Source organism: Erpetoichthys calabaricus, chromosome 8 (assembly GCF_900747795.2).
Source record: "Erpetoichthys calabaricus chromosome 8, fErpCal1.3, whole genome shotgun sequence".
In the NCBI taxonomy this organism is placed as follows: Eukaryota; Metazoa; Chordata; class Cladistia; order Polypteriformes; family Polypteridae; genus Erpetoichthys; species Erpetoichthys calabaricus.
Genome location: NC_041401.2, coordinates 124,120,447 through 124,142,496, shown reverse-complemented (window position 1 = coordinate 124,142,496; position 22,050 = coordinate 124,120,447). Strand labels below are relative to the sequence as shown.

At 38.2% G+C, this 22,050-nt stretch overlaps 1 protein-coding gene and 1 non-coding gene across 2 annotated transcripts in view; one reads left to right on the top strand and one right to left on the bottom strand.

Annotated features, from left to right (window-relative positions):
• Nucleotides 1-22,050, top strand: part of ubr4 (ubiquitin protein ligase E3 component n-recognin 4) — a 188,233-nt gene that overhangs the window by 3,183 nt on the left and 163,000 nt on the right. The window contains 23 exon segments of the mRNA XM_028807429.2: nt 413-515; nt 698-839; nt 1,232-1,356; nt 3,069-3,193; nt 3,272-3,331; nt 3,415-3,605; nt 8,145-8,244; nt 9,825-9,962; nt 10,045-10,162; nt 10,732-10,919; nt 11,016-11,172; nt 11,538-11,623; nt 11,702-11,868; nt 11,980-12,262; nt 13,326-13,458; nt 13,593-13,672; nt 14,067-14,195; nt 14,781-14,963; nt 15,044-15,166; nt 15,249-15,478; nt 17,104-17,222; nt 18,485-18,582; nt 18,686-18,843. Of these exon segments, the coding sequence (XP_028663262.2) occupies nt 413-515; nt 698-839; nt 1,232-1,356; nt 3,069-3,193; nt 3,272-3,331; nt 3,415-3,605; nt 8,145-8,244; nt 9,825-9,962; nt 10,045-10,162; nt 10,732-10,919; nt 11,016-11,172; nt 11,538-11,623; nt 11,702-11,868; nt 11,980-12,262; nt 13,326-13,458; nt 13,593-13,672; nt 14,067-14,195; nt 14,781-14,963; nt 15,044-15,166; nt 15,249-15,478; nt 17,104-17,222; nt 18,485-18,582; nt 18,686-18,843 (3,236 nt within the window).
• LOC114656816 (U6 spliceosomal RNA) lies at nt 5,649-5,753 on the bottom strand. Its single transcript, XR_003717105.1, has one exon. It is a non-coding gene; the product is annotated as a U6 spliceosomal RNA (small nuclear RNA).

The window sequence follows — 22,050 nt, the reverse complement described above, 5'->3', positions numbered from 1 at the left end:
TGTGTTTGATGTTTTTGTGATTGTTAGGATGTAAATGGTAAATTGTGGTTACTATTCATATAAGTGTTTTGGTTTTTGAACAGAATGAAGGCACTGTTATTGAGTATATCTAGTATGTTTTAGTTGTAGTTTGGCATTTGGATGGATGTATAAGGCTTTAATATTATCTATAGTAAAAACAGAAATAAATGAGATGTGCAAGGCTGTGGAAGTGTTCTTCTGGGGTATAGAAAGATATTGATGCAATGCACAAAAATTCTTTTTGATATAAAACGTTTTCCTGAATGAGGATACCTAAACGTGATGTAGTAATAGTCTAAAAAATATATTGATTTTTCTGGTGGTGGTGTGTTTTTTTTTTTTTTTTTTTGTAAAGCTCATTATTAAACAGAGTTTGCATACTTATTTGCAGATGGAGGTAAAGAGTGAAGAGCAGCTTGCTGCGGACTTGGCTGCACAGGCTAAAATGAGGAATGCCTTCACTGCACACAATGTGACTAGCCTACAGGAGCTGGGTGAGTACTAAAGTTGTGTCTCGGTGAGATCATTTTGAGGACCTTTTTGTCTTTGGCCTTTAAAATCATTCTTTCTAATAGTGTAACATTTTTCAGGTAGCATTTTTATTTTATTGGTTGTTTTTTTTTTTATAAAATTAAAGCCTGACTGAATTACTCATTTTGCCCAATTGTGTGTCTAGGTGGCTCAGAGAAGCTTCTGCGTGTGTGCCTGAATCTTCCTTATTTCCTGCGATACATTAATCGTTTTCAAGATGCTGTTTCAGCCAATTCTTTCTTTATCATGCCTGCAACTGTGGCTGATGCAACTGCTGTCCGAAATGGGTATGTTTGTTTAACATAGATTAGATGCGTGGCAGGAGCACTTAACCTTATAGTTAGTTTTAAATTGTTAAGATAGTAGATCTTCAAGTGTTTATGCTTCCTTTAATTGGGAAAAATTGTATTTCTTTGTGGGTAGGTTACAGTAACTGTGTGTTGCCGTTTTTTCTGGCTAATGATTGAAGCACTGCATTTTAATCCAAATATAATTTGAAACCTGAAAATGTATTTATTTTCCTCTCCACAGTAAACCGTTCTCTTACTAAATGCCCCTAATGACTAGTTTCGATTGGGATAAATACACAGCTCTCCCTTTATGTGCAGTATGCATCAGGTGAGCCAGTGTCTTCATTTTAGTTGGGTAAAGGTATAACTGTATCTTGTTTTCTCCGTAGGTTTCATTCATTAGTCATTGATGTGACCATGGCACTGGATACATTATCCCTTCCTGTACTTGAGCCTTTGACTCCTGGGCGTTTGCTAGATGTGACGGTACTTGCACTTAGCTGTTTGTATGCAGGTAGGTTTTAGTTTTGTATAGATTAGAATGGCCTGTAGTAAGTTGTTGTGAGTTTTAAAGCGCCAGAGAAACCAAAATAGTACAAAATAGGATGGTTTTATTGTATAAAAATAATGCACACAAGTAGGGTTAATGAGCAAATTGTATAGTAAATAGATAAGGGTAAGACAACCTGTTTAGGAAGGGCCATTCTTCATAGGTAATTTACTCTTGACACACTCATAGAGTGCTGAATGGATGTACCTAGTACATACCAAAAGCATAAAATGTTCAATCTCTTGGGAGTTCTTACTCCTGCCAGTCGAGTGCTTGTTTATGTCTAGTCTTTCCAACTGCAAACTTTAACAGCTCTAACACCAGAAAGATTGTTTATGCCTCTTCTGGGTATTGCTTCTGGTTTGAGACCCAGGATCACTTCCTTTGTGAGAAATGCAATACAAAACTCTTTTTTGGGTTCTCCTAGAGCTCCCTCTAATCTGCTCTTCACAGAGTGCAGCCTCAGGGTGAAACAACAAGTTAATAGTGAAGCAGTAGAGGCCCCTATCGACCTCTTGAACCCTCAGGTACCACTCCCAAACACCGGGTAAAAGTACACTTTTTATTTATTTTATAATAATTACATGCACTAAGCACCCTCCACTCCACACTACTCATACAATACAATAACCAATAAACAATACTCAATCCTCCTCTCCCAGACACTTAGCCACCCTTCCTCTCAGCTCACTCACCTGGGGTTTCCCAGAGTCCTTTATAGTCCCTGACCCGGAAGTGGTTCCAACCCTGCAGTCCATGAGTCCTCATCAGTTCCAGGTCAGATTAAAAGTCCTTTTCTTCAACCCAGAAGCACGTCGTTCCTTCTGGTCATGTGATCAGGACGCACTTCTGGGTTATAGGGCACGTAGCACTCCTCAAGCCTCCCTACAGTGGCTCCCGGTGGTTCCCATGGTATCCAGCACAGCTGTTTATAAAAACTACAAGGTCCATAAGGCCCTGCTGGAATTCGGGGAACTTCCTTGCTGCTGGGAGGGCTCCATCTGGCGGCCTGGAGGTGTGGGCTGGAATATTTGGCTGCCCATCCCTCACAATAGCTAAATGCAAGTACAGACTTTACAAAATTACATAATTAATACACAAAGAAACATTTGTTTAAACACATGAAGAAAAATTAGGATTTGAAACTAACAATATCTGTATATTAGTATACTGCAATTGTTAAACTATAGCCAGTTTGACAGTAGAGGAGAGAAAAACAAAAATTCTGCATCCCTCGTGACAATAAATAAAGCTGTAGGTGTGTCCATAGTCAATTATAATAGAGAAACTTGGTCACAGTCCAGGATATTTAGGACAGCTACCCATACCTCGATACCTCCCCACCACACACACACACACACACATTCCTGGGTATACTACAGTACAGTCCACAAGTTGGCTTTATATTTAAAGGTTTAGGAAGCCCGACATAGGCCTGTCCACTATAATATGCAGAAGGGAGATATAAACAGCCCAGTGAGGTTTCCTGTTTCCACCTGCAGGGCTGGACATTACAGCAAGCACTATTTAGGTAAATAATTCTAGTGTCCTGTCTATCTGAAGGTAAATTAATTGTGTGCTACTAAGTTTTCCATTTGGATTTTGTTTTCCATTACATGTGTGACTTAAGCTAAGAAAAGATAACCAGTTCCTGCAATTTTTTTTATTTTTCCAAGGTGTAAGTGTGGCAACCTGCATGGCTATTCTACATGTAGGAAGTGCATTGCAGTTGCGCACAGCATCCACCAGCTCAAAAGAGGATGATTATGAGAATGATGCAGCTACAATTGTACAGAAATGTGTAAGTAATCTGCTTCCATGAAGATTGTTTTTAGCAAGTAGTGTCTTCACGATCTTACAATTTGTGTTCTTTTCACAGCTGGAAATTTATGAAATGATTGGCCAGGCAATTAGCAGTTCACGGCGTGCAGGGGGACAGGTGGGTTTCCAAAAACTATTGTATGTACATCTCCTGTGCAATCCCATGTTCAATTCTAACTAGTTTTTTCTTTTACATCACAGCATTATCAAAATTTCCAGCTGCTTGGTGTATGGTGTCTACTAAACAGCCTCTATCTGATCCTTAATCTGAGCCCAACTAGTCTGGCTGATAAGGGCAAGGAGAAAGACCCTCTGGCTGCCCTCCGTGTCAGAGATATTGCTGCCAGAACAAAAGATGGAGCTGGCTCTCCAAAGCTTGGGCCTGGAAAAGGGTGAGAAGCAGTTCTTTTATGTCTTTTGGATCGGCGTCTTGGTCTTGTTGTTATGCAAATAGTTTTTATCACCTGGCCTCAGTTAGTAATATCTGCCATAACAGAAGACTACTTCAGCCTTGATGTCGTTACAGCCACCAATATGCATGCTGAAATTGTCAAACAGATGAATGAATTCTAGATAAGCCAGTAGAATTCTTTCATTTAATAATACGGTGCATCCGGAAAGTATTCACAGCGCATCACTTTTTTCCACATTTTGTTATGTTACAGCCTTATTCCAAAATGGATTAAATTCATATTTTTCCTCAGAATTCTACACACAACACCCCATAATGACAACGTGAAAAAAGTTTACTTGAGGTTTTTGCAAATTTATTAAAAATAAAAAAATTGAGAAAGCACATGTACATAAGTATTCACAGCCTTTGTCATATGAAGCTCAAAATTGAGCTCAGGTGCATCCTGTTTCCCCTGATCATCCTTGAGATGTTTCTGCAGCTTCATTGGAGTCCATCTGTGGTAAATTCAGTTGATTGGACATGATTTGGAAAGGCACACACCAGTCTATATAAGGTCCCACAGTTGACAGTTCATGTCAGAGCACAAACCAAGCATGAAGTCAAAGGAATTGTGTGTAGACCTCCGAGACAGGATTGTCTCGAGGCACAAATCTGGGGAAGGTTACAGAAAAATTTCTGCTGCTTTTGAAGGTCCCAATGAGCACAGTGGCCTCCATCATCCGTAAGTGGAAGAAGTTCGAAACCACCAGGACTCTTCCTAGAGCTGGCCGGCCAGCCATCTAAACTGAGCAATCGGGGGGAAAAGGGCCTTAGTCAGGGAGGTGACCAAGAACCCGATGGTCACTCTGTCAGAGGTCCTCTGTGGAGAGAGGAGAACCTTCCAGAAGGACAACCATCTCTGCAGCAATCCACCAATCAGGCCTGTATGGTAGAGTGGTCAGACGGAAGCCACTCCTTAGTAAGAGGCACATGGCAGCCCGCCTGGAGTTTGCCAAAAGGCACCTGAAGGACTCTCCGACCATGAGAAAGAAAATTCTCTGGTCTGATGAGACAAAGATTGAACTCTTTGGTGTGAATGCCAGGCGTCACGTTTGGAGGAAACCAGGCACCGCTCATCCAATACCATCCCTACAGTGAAGCATGGTGGTGGCAGCATCATGCTGTGGTGATGTTTTTCAGTGGCAGGGACTGGGAGACTAGTCAGGATAAAGGGAAAGATGACTGCAGCAATGTACAGAGACATCCTGGATGAAAACCTGCATCAGAGCGCTCTTGACCTCAGACTGGGGCGACGGTTCATCTTTCAGCAGGACAACGACTCTAAGCACACAGCCAAGATATCAAAGGAGTGGCTTCAGAACAACTCTGTGAATGTCCTTGAGTGGCCCAGCCAGAGCCCAGACTTGAATCGATTAAACATTTCTGGAGAGATCTTAAAATGGCTGTGCACCGACGCTTCCCATCCAACCCGATGGAGCTTGAGAGGTGCTGCAAAGAGGAATGGGTGAAACTGGCCAAGGATAGGTGTGCCAAGCTTGTGGCATCATATTCAAAAAGACTGGAGGTTGTAATTGCTGCCAAAGGTGCATCGACAAAGTATTGAGCAAAGGCTGTGAATACTTATGTACATGTGATTTCTTATTTTTTTTTATTTTTAATAAATTTGCAAAAACCTCAAGTAAACTTTTTTCACGTTGTCATTATGGGGTATTATGTGTAGAATTCTGAGGAAAAAAATGAATTGAATCCATTTTGGAATAAGGCTGTAACATAACAAAATGTGGAAAAAGTGATGTGCTGTGAATACTTTCCGGATGCACTGTATTTAATCTGTTTTGATATTATGAATAAATTGCTATCTAATCTGGTTGGATGTGCTAGAGAGTTCACTGAGAAGAGCACACTTTTAATCCAGAAATTTTATGACTTCTCTTTAACATGTTTAAGACGAATGGTAATTGTGTGTCTGATATTTAGAGAGCCATATTGTCTGCATGTGGATATATTTTCTGTTTGGAAAAAAAATGTGTATCACTTCACAAATTTGTGCATCATCCTTGTACCAGGTATCATGCTACTCTTCCTTTAATCTTTCCAATTTTAGTATAGGTGCTACTTATATCATTTTAATGTGAAGGTAAGGTCATAAGTGTCAGATGTGCTTTTTATTTTATTCATGTAATGTACATTTTTTTCACTCTTCCAGGAGAAACTTGGCAGAACATCTAGTTTATAATCATAATACTTGAGTGCACTATATACAGTATAGCTAGAGTAAGCATAAAGCCTGTATTTAGTACATTCTAAATACTATAGGTTTTTGGAAAGCTAGATAAACATAAGGTCAAATCCCAAACACTGAAAGAAGGATCTAAATTCTAGTTATGGTAATTTTCAATAGGAAACATTTTATTTAGTAGCCTTGACACAGAATTATGTTTGAATAAGAAGCAGGTGTACTACTGTTATTCCCATGTACTTCACTTAATGATTTTGAGTCTCTCACCTTTTAGAGAGATGTTTGCGCCATTACTAATTTGCTGTCAGTCTCTAAGCAGTTTGCTTAACCCACTAGTGTTTCTTTTGTTTAAGGGTTGTATTGTGTAGTTGTGTTTTGAAAGTTGACTTGGTTGAAGAGAATTTCAGGAACATTTATTTGTAAAGAACTTTGTCATGACTTGAACAAGCAGTTTTTGTAATTAAACAATGCCTTTCCATAGTGTGTACTATTAATGGCAGTAAAATAAAAATTTTGTCCCCAGTATCTCTATGGTTTGCTCATTTGATCATCAGACTTGTTTGTACAGTATAGATGTTGGATTTTTTTTTTCTCATAAGGAACACTAACTGCAAACTTTTCTACTGTCAGAAGCTTTGGATGCTAGACAAACTCGTTATTACTAGGAGAAACTGAAGTTTATACTGGAAGAGTCTTTTAAATTCCTACAAGTTAAAAACTACAGTGTTATTTTTTTATGTTTTATGTGTTCATTCTACTTCTGTTTCAATAGAACTTAGATTTGCCAACTGGCAAAAGTTCTGTATAAATATAATTTTTTATAACTTTGATAATGTACTTAAATCTTACTTGAAGGCAAAACTGACAAATTAAAATTAGCAATTATTTGATTTACCATTTAACAATATAACTCCACATGTGCTATGCAATGTTGTAGTATTTGACACATGTGTTATTGCACATGACTTCCAGGATTATCCATTTGTGTTTTTGAATGGTTAGCTTGTATCTTCATTAGTAAAATGGACAGCCTTGTACTTCACTGTACATTTTGGGATTGTTTTTTCTACACTGTGGTGCTTTTCTTCAATCTATAGTTATACTATAGCAGTTTTTAAACAATCATTTACCATCATGAAAGTAATTCTTGAACCAGAGATCCATTATTTAATGTTTTATGCTACAACTGTTAAATATTTTATTATATCAAGTAGAAGCTGGCATATTTTCTCATTTTCTTTGTTTTAACAAATATCATTATTAAATTGTTTTTTCAGTGTTGACAATGCTTGTTTTAGTTATTTGTGGCCAACATTGGCAGTTATAGTTGGCTACTAACTTGACACACTTTGCCTCAAATTAATGACAATAAATAATAAAAAAATCAGGTTATTTTTATTACAACTTTACTACCAAATAAAAAATATTGGAGGAAAGAGTAATTAGTTTAGTTTCTTATTCTAATATCCTGCGTTAAAGTATGAAGTCGGACCCAGCATGTCATCTTCCAATAGCTTTGTTTTTTTTTGTTTTTAAGACTGTTTCTTTTCATCTCCTTGTACAACAAACTACATCTACGCTATTTTGTTTTGTATTTTAAAACTGTGTTCTGTATTCATTACAGATTTTATTTGTGTTTTAAAGAAAACTAAGTTAAGTGAATATTGCCTCTTTTAAACATGTCTGCTAATTAAATGATGATAATGAGGAATTGCTTGACTATTCTGACAATGCAACATTTAGCAATTTCAGTTGATCCATTTGTAAACTTTATAAAGACTCACTGTTAATCAGTTTAGGTAAAAACAGATGAAATAAACGTAGTTACTGTATTTCTTTAACATGTATGAGCAATCAGTAAGTGGTTGTGTGGGTTTCTTATGGTTTACTGATTGAGACAGTCTGAAGCATGCTCTGTTCTCCTTTCTGTAGTTTTCATGCTTAATGCTTTACAGAGTAACACCTTAATAATACTGATAGTAAAATATCTTAAAAACATAAATGGTACAAATGCACTGTATAAGTAGCCCAGGGTATTTAATCTACATTTGAATATATTTAAATATATACCTTAATATGAATGTTCAAATGTAAATACTGTATATGCCTGATTTGACAGTGTTTATATTTTAGTTTTTTTATTTTGTCTGCTAGCTGGAAACTTAATTTTATTTTTATTGCTATTTTAATAATCCTAAAGCACAGAAGTTTTGTCTTCACTGACTCCATATTTCATCTCACATTTTTATATGGTGAAAATGTATTTGTTTCCAACAGACATCAAGGATTTGGGGTTCTTGCTGTTGTTCTGGCAAACCATTCAATCAAGTTACTCACATCACTCTTCCAGGATTTGCAAGTTGAAGCACTTCATAGGGTCAGTTTGAAGCTTAGGTGGAGTATGAAGTGCTCTCTTTATGAAACATGTTTATTTTCCCCCAGCATGTTCTGTTTTAAAGGAACCATACCATTTCACTGAAGACTCTATTTACACTATACAGTACCAGTCAAAAGTTTTGGAACACCTCAGCTTTTCTTCATATTTAATCAGTTGAATTTTAATTCAAATGTAAAATTTTAAAGGTTTAAATTTATTGTATAGGTTAGCAAAAACTTAAAGGAATATCGGAATATTTCAAATGGACCTTCTTCAAGGAGCAACTAATAGGTTACAACCTACAGATGTTCTGCAGCAATTAAAGTAAATTAAGTCTTGCAAGTTGAAGCAAACATTTTGCACAGGTGTCCCAACTTTTGTTTATTACTTAAAAACCCTCTGTCTGTCTTAAAGCAGAGTTGGAACACACTGTTACTACACCTTCTGAAGTACTACTTGGACAATATTCCATTGATAATGGCAAGAAAATGGCAATTAACATTGAAATGAGGCAAGAGCATTGTTACCCTTAGGCCTTTTTATTTATTTGTTTATTTTTGCAGTTTCTCTAAATGAAAGTGTCAGTGAGTAAGGTGTCCTACACAATCCGAAGACAATTGGAAAGTGGAAAAAACTCTGATAGGAAGACATCTGTTAGACCAAAAGTCACAACCTAGTCAAAAGACAAGTTTATGAGAGTCACCAGTTTAAATGATAGGCACGTCACAACACCACCACAGGTTTAAGCACTGTGGTCGAACAAAGCACATCTCCGCTTCTACTGTGAAGAGGGACTTTGTGCTGCAAGTTTGACAGGGAGAGTGTCAGTAAGAAAGTCATTCCTTAAAGGACAAAATGGGGCCTTGAAATACTGGCTAATACTGGCTATGGACTATTGCAGGCTGGACAAAGCCTCCTCTTCACAGTAGAAACTGAGAGTTGTTTTTTTTCGACCACCGTTAAGCTGTGCTTGAAGCTGTTATGCTATGAGGCGCCTATCACACAAGCTGGTGACCCTCAGAAAATGCCAGATCTCTTCCTGCCAAGAGTTTTTTCCAGTTTCCAATTGCCTTTGGATTGTGTAGGACACCGTACTCAGTTACGGTTTAATTTTTTTTTTTTGGCAAAAATAATGCTGGTTATAGTTCTAAGGGTAATAGTCCTCTGTCTCATTTCATTTGTTAATTGCATTTTAATAACAGTGTGTTCCAACTCTGCTTTAAGAAAGACAGAGGGTTTTTTGGTAATCAACAGGAGTTGGGGCATCTGTGCAAATTGATTGCTTCACCTTGCAAGACTTTAGTTTACTGCTTACCCTTTCACCATTTAAGGTCATTCTTTGCATTGCAACTGATTAAACTTGAACAAAATTTGAATGGTGTATATTTACCACCCAAAGATTCTGATTCTTTTTATGGTTATATGTGTAATGTAACAAGTACAAAATATGCTGAGGAAATTTCCCTTTAGTGCTGACATAGTTCATGCTATATCTTCACATCTCTTGCATTTGGATGGCCCTTGGTGCCTATAAATAGAAATTTTTGTTTATTTGGAGTTTTTTTTTTTTTTAAATCCAGGGTTGGGACAGAGATGGCCCTCCTGCTGAACTGAACATTATGGCCCAGAGCACCTCTATTCAGCGAGTTCAGAGACTTATTGACTCTGTCCCACTCACAAACTTGCTGTTTACATTGCTGTCTACCTCTTACAGAAAGGTAACCTGATAATACCATTGGAGCAAAATGGCTATAAAGTATGTTGGATAACTTAAGTCATATGTATGGAATTCTGTTTTAGGCTTGTGTCCTTCAGCGCCAAAGGAAGGGCTCTGTTAGTAGTGATGCTAGTGCCTCGACAGACTCTAACACATACTATGAAGATGATTTTAGTAGTACAGAAGAAGACAGCAGTCAAGGTAAATGCCATTTTTTGGAAGGCTAGTTTTCATGGGAATATAGTTCCATGCAAGGTTTGTACACCTTTGGCCAAATTACATATTTTATTGGCATATAAAGTAAAAATGATAGTAAATACAACTTTGACAGCAAATAAGCTAAAACTTTGGTATTTTATGAAAATGTTATTTCAAATAAATTGTAATTGTGCAAGAAAAAATTGTAGATTTTGCAAGTTTGAGCACCTTTCCAGTTTTAAGGTCTCAAAACCTGTTAAGTCATTAGTCAGAGCCTAATAAATTATTTGGTGCTTGAAACATTGTGCATCACTCAGCAACTATGGGCTTACCGAAGATCTGAAAATTAATTGATACCTTCAAAGCAGAAGAAGGCTTCAAAAAGATAGTAATGCATTTCCAGCTAGCAATTTCCACAACCGTGCATTGGATTATAGTATGTATTTGGTATATTTCAAGTCGAAAAAGTGTGGAGTTTCCACTGCTTCTGCTTTTTATTTTTGGGAAGGACCAATTTCTGTGCTTATCAGTTCATTTTTAAGATGAGTTTTACTTACTTATTCATCTTTTAGATGATGACAGTGAACCTATTCTTGGTTTGTGGTTTGAAGAGACCATTTCTCCAAGTAAGGAGAAGGTGGCACCTCCTCCTCCTCCTCCGCCACCCCCTTTGGAAACATCCCCAAGGCTCAAAAGTCCAAGCAAGCAGAGTGCTGGGGAAAATGGTAACCTCCTGGCTAGCCGAAAGGACCCTGAGCTGGTGAGATGCATTACATTTTAGTAAGTTAATGTGCAGTATTTCTTAGCAGGTGAAAATTTTCATCAGATGTAATTACTGTATAATTGTATTTTGCAGTTTTTAAGTTTAGCTTCCAGCATTCTGAATTTTATCACCACATCAATGCTAAAATCCAGGAATAATTTTATTCGAAACTATCTGAGTGTATCAATCACAGAGCAACATATGGCCATGCTAGCCAGCATCATCAAAGATGTTGACAGAGATGCCAAAGGTATGTTTTTTATTTTAAACAGCAATTGGTTAATTGGCTCAGTGCACATAGTCAAGTGGCTGTGCATCATGGGTATTTTTCTGGTTAGTTTTGCTACACTTCTGCTTCAGAATTTCCTAAGAGGTTTTATTAACTCGGCTTTGTAGGCAACAGAATTTTTTTTGTAAGCACGTTAAAATAGGGTTGGTGGGAATGAGGTCACGAAGGCAATTATTCTTCAACTTTCACCCACTGATCATGGAAATGATTGCAGTTTTAATTCATGTTTATCATTTTCTGCTCTAAGCACATGTTTCCTTATATGTTTGAAGTACCCAGAATTCCTATATTATGCATTCTTGTGTAATGTTTTGGTTTCATTATAGGGTCATCTGATGATGAGTTTGCAGCTGCATTGTATCATTTCAACCACTCTCTAGTAACGTCTGACTTACCCTCACCTACACTCCAAGTGAGTTTAAGCTTCTTTTATCTACATTGTAACTTCAACTGTTTGTATATTATGTAATTTTAAATTTCTTTTCTTCAGAGCACTCTGCTGCAGCAGTTGGGGATTGCTCCATTTTCCGAAGGGCCCTGGCCAATGTACATTCATCCTCAAAGTCTCTCTGTGCTTTCTAGACTACTGCTACTCTGGCAGCATAAAGCTAGCACCCATACAGAAGATGTACCAGAGTGCATGAAGGTGTGGGAGAGGTAAGCTGACAAATGCACTTGTATGTGTAGTTAGTAGAACAGATCATAGGCAAGGAAGGGGATTCTGTTTATCTATTACAGTAAACAATTTGTTTTGTAATGTCTTTGTAGATTTGTTGGAACTCTAAAGCAGCATGCCCTACAAGGAGCTCTTCCTGGAGATAATGAAGACCTGAATGTGGAGCACCTGCAGCTATTGCTTCTGATCTTCCACAACTTTTCTGAAAAGGGCCGTCATGCTGTGATCACTATGTGTACACAGGCCATATCAGAGGTGGTGGCTCATTCGGACACTCAGCTGCAGGTTGTGCCTCTCAATTTAGCACGGCTACTGCTGGTTTTTGAATACATGCTTCACCAGTATTCCAAGCCTCCATTGTATCTCTTTGAACAGGTAAAGTATGAAGGTAAAACTTTGTAAAATAGACCACATAGGCATAAGTATAAGATGAAAACTTAAATATATTGTTTCTATCGGCTGTAGATGTGAATAATTGAGACTGATTTTAGAAATGTATTAGTATGAACATGACAACAGCTTCTTACCCCCAACAATCTTTTTCAATATCTCAATAGCTGTGAGTAAGTTTTACCCACCAATGTCAAAAATACAGAGAAGGCAACCCACAATGCAGCACAGTTAAGTATTTGGTATTGAAAAAGCAAATCAAAAGCAATAACTCCAGCTGTCCCTTGCTCAAGAATACAGGATGAAGTTCTGTTTTCTGCAATCTTTCTTACGCACTCTCTCAGGCATTGCATCAAAAACAATGTGGGCTTTATTTATGGTGGAATCACGCATTGGCTCTCCCATGAAAATCCAGTGATCCCCTGCTAAATTTGTCTTGGCGCTGATTTTGATTGGTGGTTAAGTTATGTATATTTTGTTTACATATTGTAATTTTCACAACCACTGGTACATGGGCACTGATGTCAAAAGAATCCTGTTTGCAGAATATTTTTATTTTATTAATTAACTTTAATAATATCAGTGTCCTGCGGTGGGTTGGCACCCTACCCGGGATTGGTTCCTGCCTTGTGCCCTGTGTTGGCTGGGATTGGCTCCAGCAGACCCCCGTGACCCTGTGTTCGGATTCAGCGGGTTGGAAAATGGATGGATGGATGGAATATCAGTGTCAGTATCAGATCAAATTTTGATGGCTTTCTGCCCAATTTAAGATATTAATGTTTTCAAATAGCATAGTACCTTGTATACTGAGTGTAATTAAGTAAAATCAAGATTGAAATTATACCTCTTTACGCTTTTGTATATAGAGTGGATGAAATTTTGTCTTAGAATGCTTGGTTGAGGATTTTTGAAGTTTCTGACGGAGTGAATCAAAAGGGTAGATCATAATGAAACCTGCATTGCTGAGTGAGACTAAAGTAGTCTTGTAAGAGGTTGGTAACCATTCATGATAGAGATAGTGACATAAAAGTGGATTTTATTGTTTCAGGTACAGTATAATCTCCTGACACCACCTCAAGTGTCAGTGACCTCAAGTCAGGAGAGTAGTCGTCGAAGTACAACTCCACTGTACCATGGCTTCAAAGAGGTTGAAGAAAACTGGACAAAACACTGTCCATCAGGTAAGTTACAAAATCATTGTATAGTTCCAACATAATGCTTTGTTCTTCTGTGTACTATAGAACACTTGTTCACAGGATAGGTAAGGTTATGTAATCTTCTTCATCTGAATATTTATAACATGTTCATTTGGCAGATTCCACTCCACAGCCGAAATTCTACTGTGTCCTCTCTCCAGAGCCATCTGAAGATGATGCAAGTCGCTTAGACTGCCAGGTAATATCTCCTTGTATTTTTTTGCCACGTCCGTAATCTTGATAATGCTTTTGAGTGTTTTTCTGATGCAGTCTTCAGTTTTAAGTGTGTATTGTGTTTTTAAATTATGAAATATGTTTGTAAATGTTGTTCTTATTTTAGGAGAGCACATTGTTTAGCCCCAGCCTAGCTTATTGCTTAGAAGTCTTTTTCTTTCATTCTTATCATTGTCATCGTCTATCATTTACCAATACTATTTTTTTTTTTTCATTCTTATTCTTTAATGTGAAATTCCTATGAGTCACTGAAAACACATTTTCTGTTCCTCCTTTAATCACTTGAATTTGGAGTAGTATAACCAGAAAGGTCTGTAAGTAGATTCCTCACTAATTTTTCATCTTTGTATCTTTGACAGATTTTCCACATTCTCTTTAATGGAGCAGTTCAGTATGACCACTTGTACTCTGCTTTGATCACTCTACTGTCTGCTGGATCTCAGTTTGATACCATTAGAAGAGAGGAATCCAAAGCTATCACTCCACTGGTATGCAAAAACAGTTAGTTTGGTCTGCATATTTGATTTTCTTTCCAAACCCCTGTGTTACAAATTGCATTATTTGAATTTCCCTTTTTCTGCTTATAAAAATTTACTTTAGGATACAATATAAATAAAATGACTAATAATTTAACATCTCTGCCAATATGGCAGACAGCTGTTTTTTTGATTGAGGAATTGTCGGGGAAGTGTATGGTCAAAGTTGTGACTGTGTGCATGTGTGTGGAAGATAATCATTCAAGAGAAATAAAGCGGTTAATTAATGAATATCTGAATTCATCATCAGGAGCCTGCATTTGAAGTGTCTTCTGTAAATATGTCCCTTCGTAGCCTAAGCTGTTCATAGGCAATTTTGTTTTTCAGGACCATACTTTTACTCTTCATTTCTTTAAAGATCAATAGGTCAAATTCTTTGTCATTCATTCTTTGGCACAGTTCTTAAGACTTCATATGTGATGTTGGAGTTACTTTGATAATTTCTGTCTGTTACACTCCATGTTATCTTTGTAACATTTTTCCAGTTCTGTTTTTGTGATAATGCTACTTATTTGACTATCCCTTTTTATGGTTCAGGAGGCTTGCTCTCTGCAATATTACTTCCTGATTCTCTGGAGGATACTTGGTGTCCTTCCTCCTTCCAAGGCATATGTTAGTCAGCTGGCTTCTGGCAGCACAGAGCTAAATGAATATGACATCCTGCATACATTGCGTTGGTCTTCTAGGCTGAGAGTGAGCACCTATGTGGACTGGGTTAAGGTGAGAAGACAAAATTTCAGGGTACTTATTTGTGGCGTGTAACATTACTAGTAATTTAAATCTCTTTATGCATTTTTTAGGAACATCTAGCAAAACAAGGGATGAAATCTGATGAAGCTGCATCCTTGATGGTTCTGGCATCAAATAGGTGTAGTGCTGTTAAATATGATGTGGATTTGGCTGAGGAGTACATTGCCAAGCAAGTAAGATTGTTTACTGTGTTGCTTTTTTCAATGTATGATGTCAGTACTGTTCTGCATATATACTGTTAAATTTCTTCCGCAGATTTCCTCCTTCTGTTGTGTTGAAACCAATACTATTCTTCCTCTACATCGCCTGCCTAACCTGCAGACAATTTATACTCTTGATGCAGTCATTTCAAAGGTGCAGGTGTCCCTGGATGAGCACTTCACCAAGGTAGCTGCTGAGACAGACCATCACAAATCCTCAGAGATCATAAAGAACCTACTTCCTGCAACACTGCAGTTAATTGACATATATGCATCTTTTGCCAGGTTGGTCAGTCATGTGTATCTGCCACTTTTATGTGTGAACAACTAGTCCTTCTGCAGTGTTAGACTGAGATTTTTGATTTCCTTTTCTCTTGTAGTTAGTGAAAGCAGAGAGATGTATTTACTCAAAGAATTACAATAATATTGTAGTACTTTCTTCAGATATGTTGTTTGATGCATAATCAGTTACCTCCATAGTGTTTGAGACAAAGACTTTCTTCCTTGATTTACCCGTCTGCTCCACAGTTTAAAATTATAAATCAATCAATTCAGACTTGACTAAAGTACACATTGCAGACTTCAATTTAAGAGTATTTAATAAAGTTCAGTCACAACTTGTAGAAATGACAGCACTTTTTATATATTATCCATTTCATGAAATCATAATGTTTGGGACAATTGGCATCACAGGTGTTTGTGATTACTCATGTCTTTCATTACTTCATTAGTGCAGGCATGAGATACCTAGACTTGCTTCTACCTACAAACTACCTTTGGATTCTGTAGCTGCTATTGTTCAACATGACGACAGGAGCTGTGTTATTGAAAGTCGAGGAAGCCATTATGAGGCTGAAAAATAAACCAATTAGAAACAATGGTAAACCCTTAGAATTACCTAAATCAGCTGTCTGTCAAGGAAGACCTACATTGCTGATGACAGAAGAATCCTCACTATAGTAATAAAAAAAATCCCAAATACATGTTCCGATAGATTAGAAACAGTCTTTAGGAGACAGATGTGTATGTGTCTGAGACTACTATCCACAGAGGACTTTATGAACAGAAACAGAGGTCACACTGCAAGATGCAAACCACTAGTTAACCATAAAAACTGGAGGGCCAGATTACAATTCACAAAAAGTCCGTAAAAGAGCATGCAGAATTCTGGGAAAGGGTCTTGTGGACAGACAACACAAAGATTAATTTGTATCGGTGTGATAGCAAGTGCAAAGTGTGGAGATAAAAAGGAACTGCCCAAGATTTACCTCATCTGCTAATCATGGAGGTGATTGAGTTATGGTTTGTTCATGTATGGCTGGTAAAAGTACTGGCCCACTTATCTTTATGATGATGTAACTGCTAACACAGTTGCAAAATTAATTCAGGGTTGTATAGAAACATCTTAGTTGCTCTAGTTCCAGTAAATGCGTCCAAAGACATTGGATGGTACTTCATCCTATAAAAAGATAATGATCCCAGTCATATCACTAAGGCAACGTGTTTTTTAAAGCTAAAAATGAAAAATTCTTGAATCCCTGATTTCAAGCAGTTGTTGCATGCAAATAATATGCAACACAGACCTGAATATGACTGTTTTAATGTACCTATTATTGCTATGTCACAGACATTATGGTGTCCTGAAATGGAAGGACCATGTTGAAAAAGTGTTGTCATTTCTACATGGTGTGAAAGAAATGTCTGCAAACACCCTTACCTTAAAGTCTTCAATGTGCACTTTAATCACATCTGAATTGTTTGCTTTTGTGTAATTTTAAACTGTGCAGCATCAGTGTAAATCAAGGAAAAATGTCTTTGTCACAAATATTATAGATGGCACTCTGTAACTGAAATCAAGTGGAAAGATGCTGATTTAATTTTTTTTTCTCCTTTCCTGGACAATTCTTTAGGTCTTACTTGCTAATGAATCTACCAAATACGAGTGAAGACAAACCAACAGATGCGAGGCTGCAAGCCTATGCTGCAGTGCTTTCTATGGGATCAACCCGCTGCAAAGCAAACACATTGGGTGGGTAAATAACAAATGTAATTTAGCAACAACATGAAACAACATTAGAATTTTTTTTTATTTCAGTGCTCTGTTTCACAGAGTTTGGCTTTATGGTTTTCTTTCAAAACAAAAAAACTTACGTCAGCAATGAAAAAATACAGAGATTTTAACATTGTATTTGCCATTAGCAAAAACTTGAACTACTCACCCTTTTGTATTTTGTTAAACTATATGTAAATTCCATATTTATTATGTATTGCATTATTTGTAGAAGTTAAAATATGCCATATGAAATAAAATCCAAACTAGATTATCTGAAGCCCAGTGTTTCCCATCCCTTTTTCTGTGGTGGCACATTTTTTTGTAACCAAAAACATCCCAACCACTATTTTACTAACCACAAACCCATTGTATCTCTCATATGCATGCTCAACTATCCAAAGGGTCTGAACTACGAGAGAAGCCAGTAAAAATAGTATTTTTCCGGCATCTCCCAGCTTCTTTGTCCCTTTGCCTGCCCCTCTCTGACTCGGGCAACTTGTATGCCTACTATCTGCCAGTCCTGTGAGACTCGCAGGTGACCACACACCCAGGAAGATGGACTCAAGTAGCCAGGAGATGTGTCTGAAGTGTTCTTGAGTGCAGTGTGTACAACATGGCGATCGCGTAGCTGCTTTTATGCCAGCTCCTCCAGGTAATCCTGTTCTCCTCTGACAGGTTTCGACCACCTGAAGAGGTTTTCCCTCTCAGGTTCAGACCCAGCTGTGCTACATTATTATTTTCACGGCACACCACTGGTTGAAAAACACTGCTGTAGCCCATAACCTTCAAGCTCTATAATTGACACTAAAGATTTGTAGTTTTAATTCACCAGGACATGCATGGCAAAATTCTACTTTCGCAACATTTCATGTATTTGTAGACTCCTTTATTTTTTATTTTTTTGGTGCAGGCTAATGTTAGTCTGTTTTACACATTATTCTGACAGTTGTTGTCACAGAGTCCCACAAAGTGGCACACCTCACTGGTTGCAGTATCTGGAGGTAAAACGAATTTAAAAACATGCCTGTGTAATGAATGATAAATGTTGAATAGGATGTGACTGAATTTGAAGAAATGTCAATTGAAAGAAAGATAGGAGGCGTTCTCATCAAGTTAATCTACTTCATATGCCCTATAAGTCGCAGCCATATTTGGGGATAGTTAGTGTTTAGGCTTTGTGTAGTCATTTGCAGTAATAATTGTAAAAATTATGCTCATTTTCCTCTGACTTTGTATAGGTCAGGTTGTGGTACAGAACCTTCCTTCTGCAGTCCAGACCCTATGTGAAACATGGAATAATATTCATACCAACGAGTTTCCCAACATTGGTTCGTGGGTATGTGCACCCTCCCCTTCAAAGTGTGACATTTTTCCTTTATCACTGTAGGAAAATATCCATATAATAATACTGGTGATTTTTTCTTTTTTCTTTTTTGCAGCGAAATGCCTTTGCCAATGATACAATTCCTTCAGAAAGTTACATAAGTGCCATCCAGGCTGCTCATCTGGGGACATTGAGTAGCCAGAATTTGCCACTTGCTGCCTCACTAAAGCATATAATGCTATCTTTGGTCAGATTGACAGGAGATCTCACAGTGTAAGTATAAAGATGTGTCTGGATACTGTTGATAGGCAGTATGTCTTCAGATTATATTTGTTTTTCTGTGTAAAAGTGTCCAGGAAAGGCACTTTCTAAGGTTCTTTTAGTATTGATGGACAAGTTAATTAGATAAATTTTATTAATCTCATGGAGAAACTCAAATGCATACAGAATCACTAACATAAAGAATACAGACTCACAGGAAAGGTCATCCATCCAATTGATAGACAGATAGATAAATTAAAAAAATAAGTAAAAAGGGAGCACGGCCTGGAGAGGATGGAGGGGATTTTTCATGATGCCACCCAATTTTGCCACCATCCTCTTTTGCACAACAGCTTCCAGTGTGTCCAGGGTTTGCACTATGAAGGAGCAGGCTTTGTTGATAAGTTTTTTCAGGTATTGTGCTTCCTTTATGCTCAAGTTGCTTCCCCAGGAGAAGGTAACATAGAACTCTAGACTGGCTGCTGTGGACTGATAGAACATTTCCAGGAGCTTGTTACACTCATCCAAAGACCAAAGTCTCCTTAGCAAGTACAGGTTGCTCTTTGTTGTCCGACCAGTCCAGTTTTTTTTTTTTATGTGAATCCACCAGGTACTTGTAGCCCTGCACCACTTTCCATGTGTTCTCCCTGGATGGTGACTGGCCTCAGAGGCTTCTTTGGCATGTCAAAAGTCCACCACCAGTTCTTTTGTCTTGCTGATGTTGAGTTGCAGGTTGTTGTCCACAAGACAAAGTTTTCCACACGTTTCCTGTACTGTGACTCATCTCCATTATTAATGCAGCCTATGATGGATGAGTAATTTGAAAATTTCTGTAGATGGCAAGTGGTGGAATTCTGTTGTGTAGAAGGTGAACAGGAAGGGAGACAAGATTGTTCCCTGAAGTGATCCAGTGTTACACATCACCATTTCTAACACACAGTCCTTCAGCCTCACAAACTGCCGTCTGTTGGCCAGGTAGTCCATGATTGAGGAGATAGTGGAAGCTTTAAGATTCAAAGTCTTGAGCTTTTACTGCAGTCAACAAGACAGAGTAGTGTTAAAAGCAGTAGAAAATTCAAAGAACATGATCTTGACTGTTGTGCCCGCCTTTTCCATGTGGGACGCTGTGTTGGGCACATAGATGAGAGCATCCTCCACACCCATATGTGCCTGATAGACAAATTGTAGAGGATCCAAAGGTTCTGAAATCAGCGGTCACCAGCCTCTCAAAAGTCTTGATGATGCTTGAAGTAAGAGCAACTGGTCTGAAATCCTTGAGCTCGCTGGAATGCCCTTATGTACTGGAACCCCACAGGATGTTTTCTACAGCTGGGGAACCTTCTGCAAATTCATGGAAAGGGAGAACAGGTGCTGAAGGACCCCGCAGATCTGGCTGGAACATGTTGTGTAGCATCCTGGGGATGATTCCATCCGCTCTGAAGCCTTGTTTATGCAGAGTTTTCCCAGCTCTCTACTCACTTGATCAGCAAAGACACAGTCCAGGAAGTGGATTGGGGCTGGAAACCATAGGTGTGATGTTATTGTAGGTTTTGTAGGGAACAGATGGCAGTTGTGATTCCAGAACCTCCTCAGCTTGCACACAGAAGCTAGCAGTTTTTGGAGAGGACTAGACTGACAATAAATAAGTCAAACCTCTTGAAGAACTGGTTCATTTCATTAGATCTATTTTTGTTCCCTTTTTCTTCATGTTTGACAGTTTGCTTTTACCCGTTGATAGTGCTCATTCCATTCCACACTTAATTTGTTGTTTTGTTGAAACTTGTGCTCAAGTTTGTCTCTGTAGTAAGCTTTCCCCTCACAGAGGTAGTTCTTTAGTTCTTACTGCACCTGTTTTGTTTTTATCCTTCTCTCTAGACTTGAAGGCTCCCTTCTTTATATTCATTAGGGCTTTCAGTTCTTTTGTGATGCATGATGTAGTGTTGGGAAAACAGTGCACTGTCGTCTTTGTGGGGACTGTGTCATCTACACACAACTTAATGTAGTCTGTGACATAGTGGCTCAGTTCCTCAGTGTCCAGGCAGTATGACTTGCAAAACATATCCCAGTCAGTGTTTTCAAAGGCATCCTTCAGAGCCTCCTCAGCCTCAATTGTCCATACCTGCACAGTCCTGGTGATGGCTGACAACCTCTGGACAATGGGTTTATATGCAGGTATGAGCTGTACCTAATATATACTAATAAAAGGCAAAGCCCTCACTGACTCACTCACTCACTGACTCACTCATCACTAATTCTCCAACTTCCCGTGTAGGTGGAAGGCTGAAATTTGGCAGGCTCATTCCTTACAGCTTACTTGCAAAAGTTAGGCAGGTTTCATTTCGAAATTCTACGCGTAATGGTCATAACTAGAACCTCTTTTTTGTAAATATACTGTAATAGACTGCAGCTCGATGGCCGTGGGAGGCGGAGTTGCGTATCGTGTCATCACGCCTCCCACGTAATCACGTGAAGTGACTGCGAATGCAGTACGTAGAAAACAAGGAAGAGCCCCAAAGAGCGCTGAATAAAACATTCATTACACAATTGAGAAGGCAGCGAAACAATAAGAAGTGAGCGAGTGACGCATACAAGCATATTCATAAGTTCTGCTACTGTGGAGACAAAGCATGGTGTAAACCGTAAGTTTAAATTAAGTTTATAGAAACACTCCCGCTGCCGTTTGCAATACCATATTCGCGACATACAAGTTTAATGAGAAGACACGAGGTATGAACGAGACTTTGGATCACTTTGTAACAGAGTTAAAATTGCTGTAGCGAGAAACGTTTAAGTGCCGGGTCTTAGCTAACATTAAATAAAGCCGTGGACATCGCAACATCACACGAGAGCGGCTCACGTGAACTGACTGAACGCAGCGCGAGTGATCACTCATTACACAATTGAGAAGGCAGCGAAACAATAAGAAGCGAGCGACTGACGCATACAGACATATTCATGAGTGCAGGTACTTCGGAAACAAAGCACCATGTTAACCTAAAGTTTAAATTAAGTTCATAGACCTACAAAAGGTTGCCATTGATTTGAGGCAAGATTGCTTTTCTCCTGTACAACTATACGTTGCATTCTCAACAGTAAGCTTGCACGGCTTGGTCATATTACAACCGGAGTGCTGAACTGACAACGTGGTATACAAAGAGAACTATAACAATCGTAATAAACGAACAATAAAACAGCAGAGAACCCGTGGATTAAATAAAA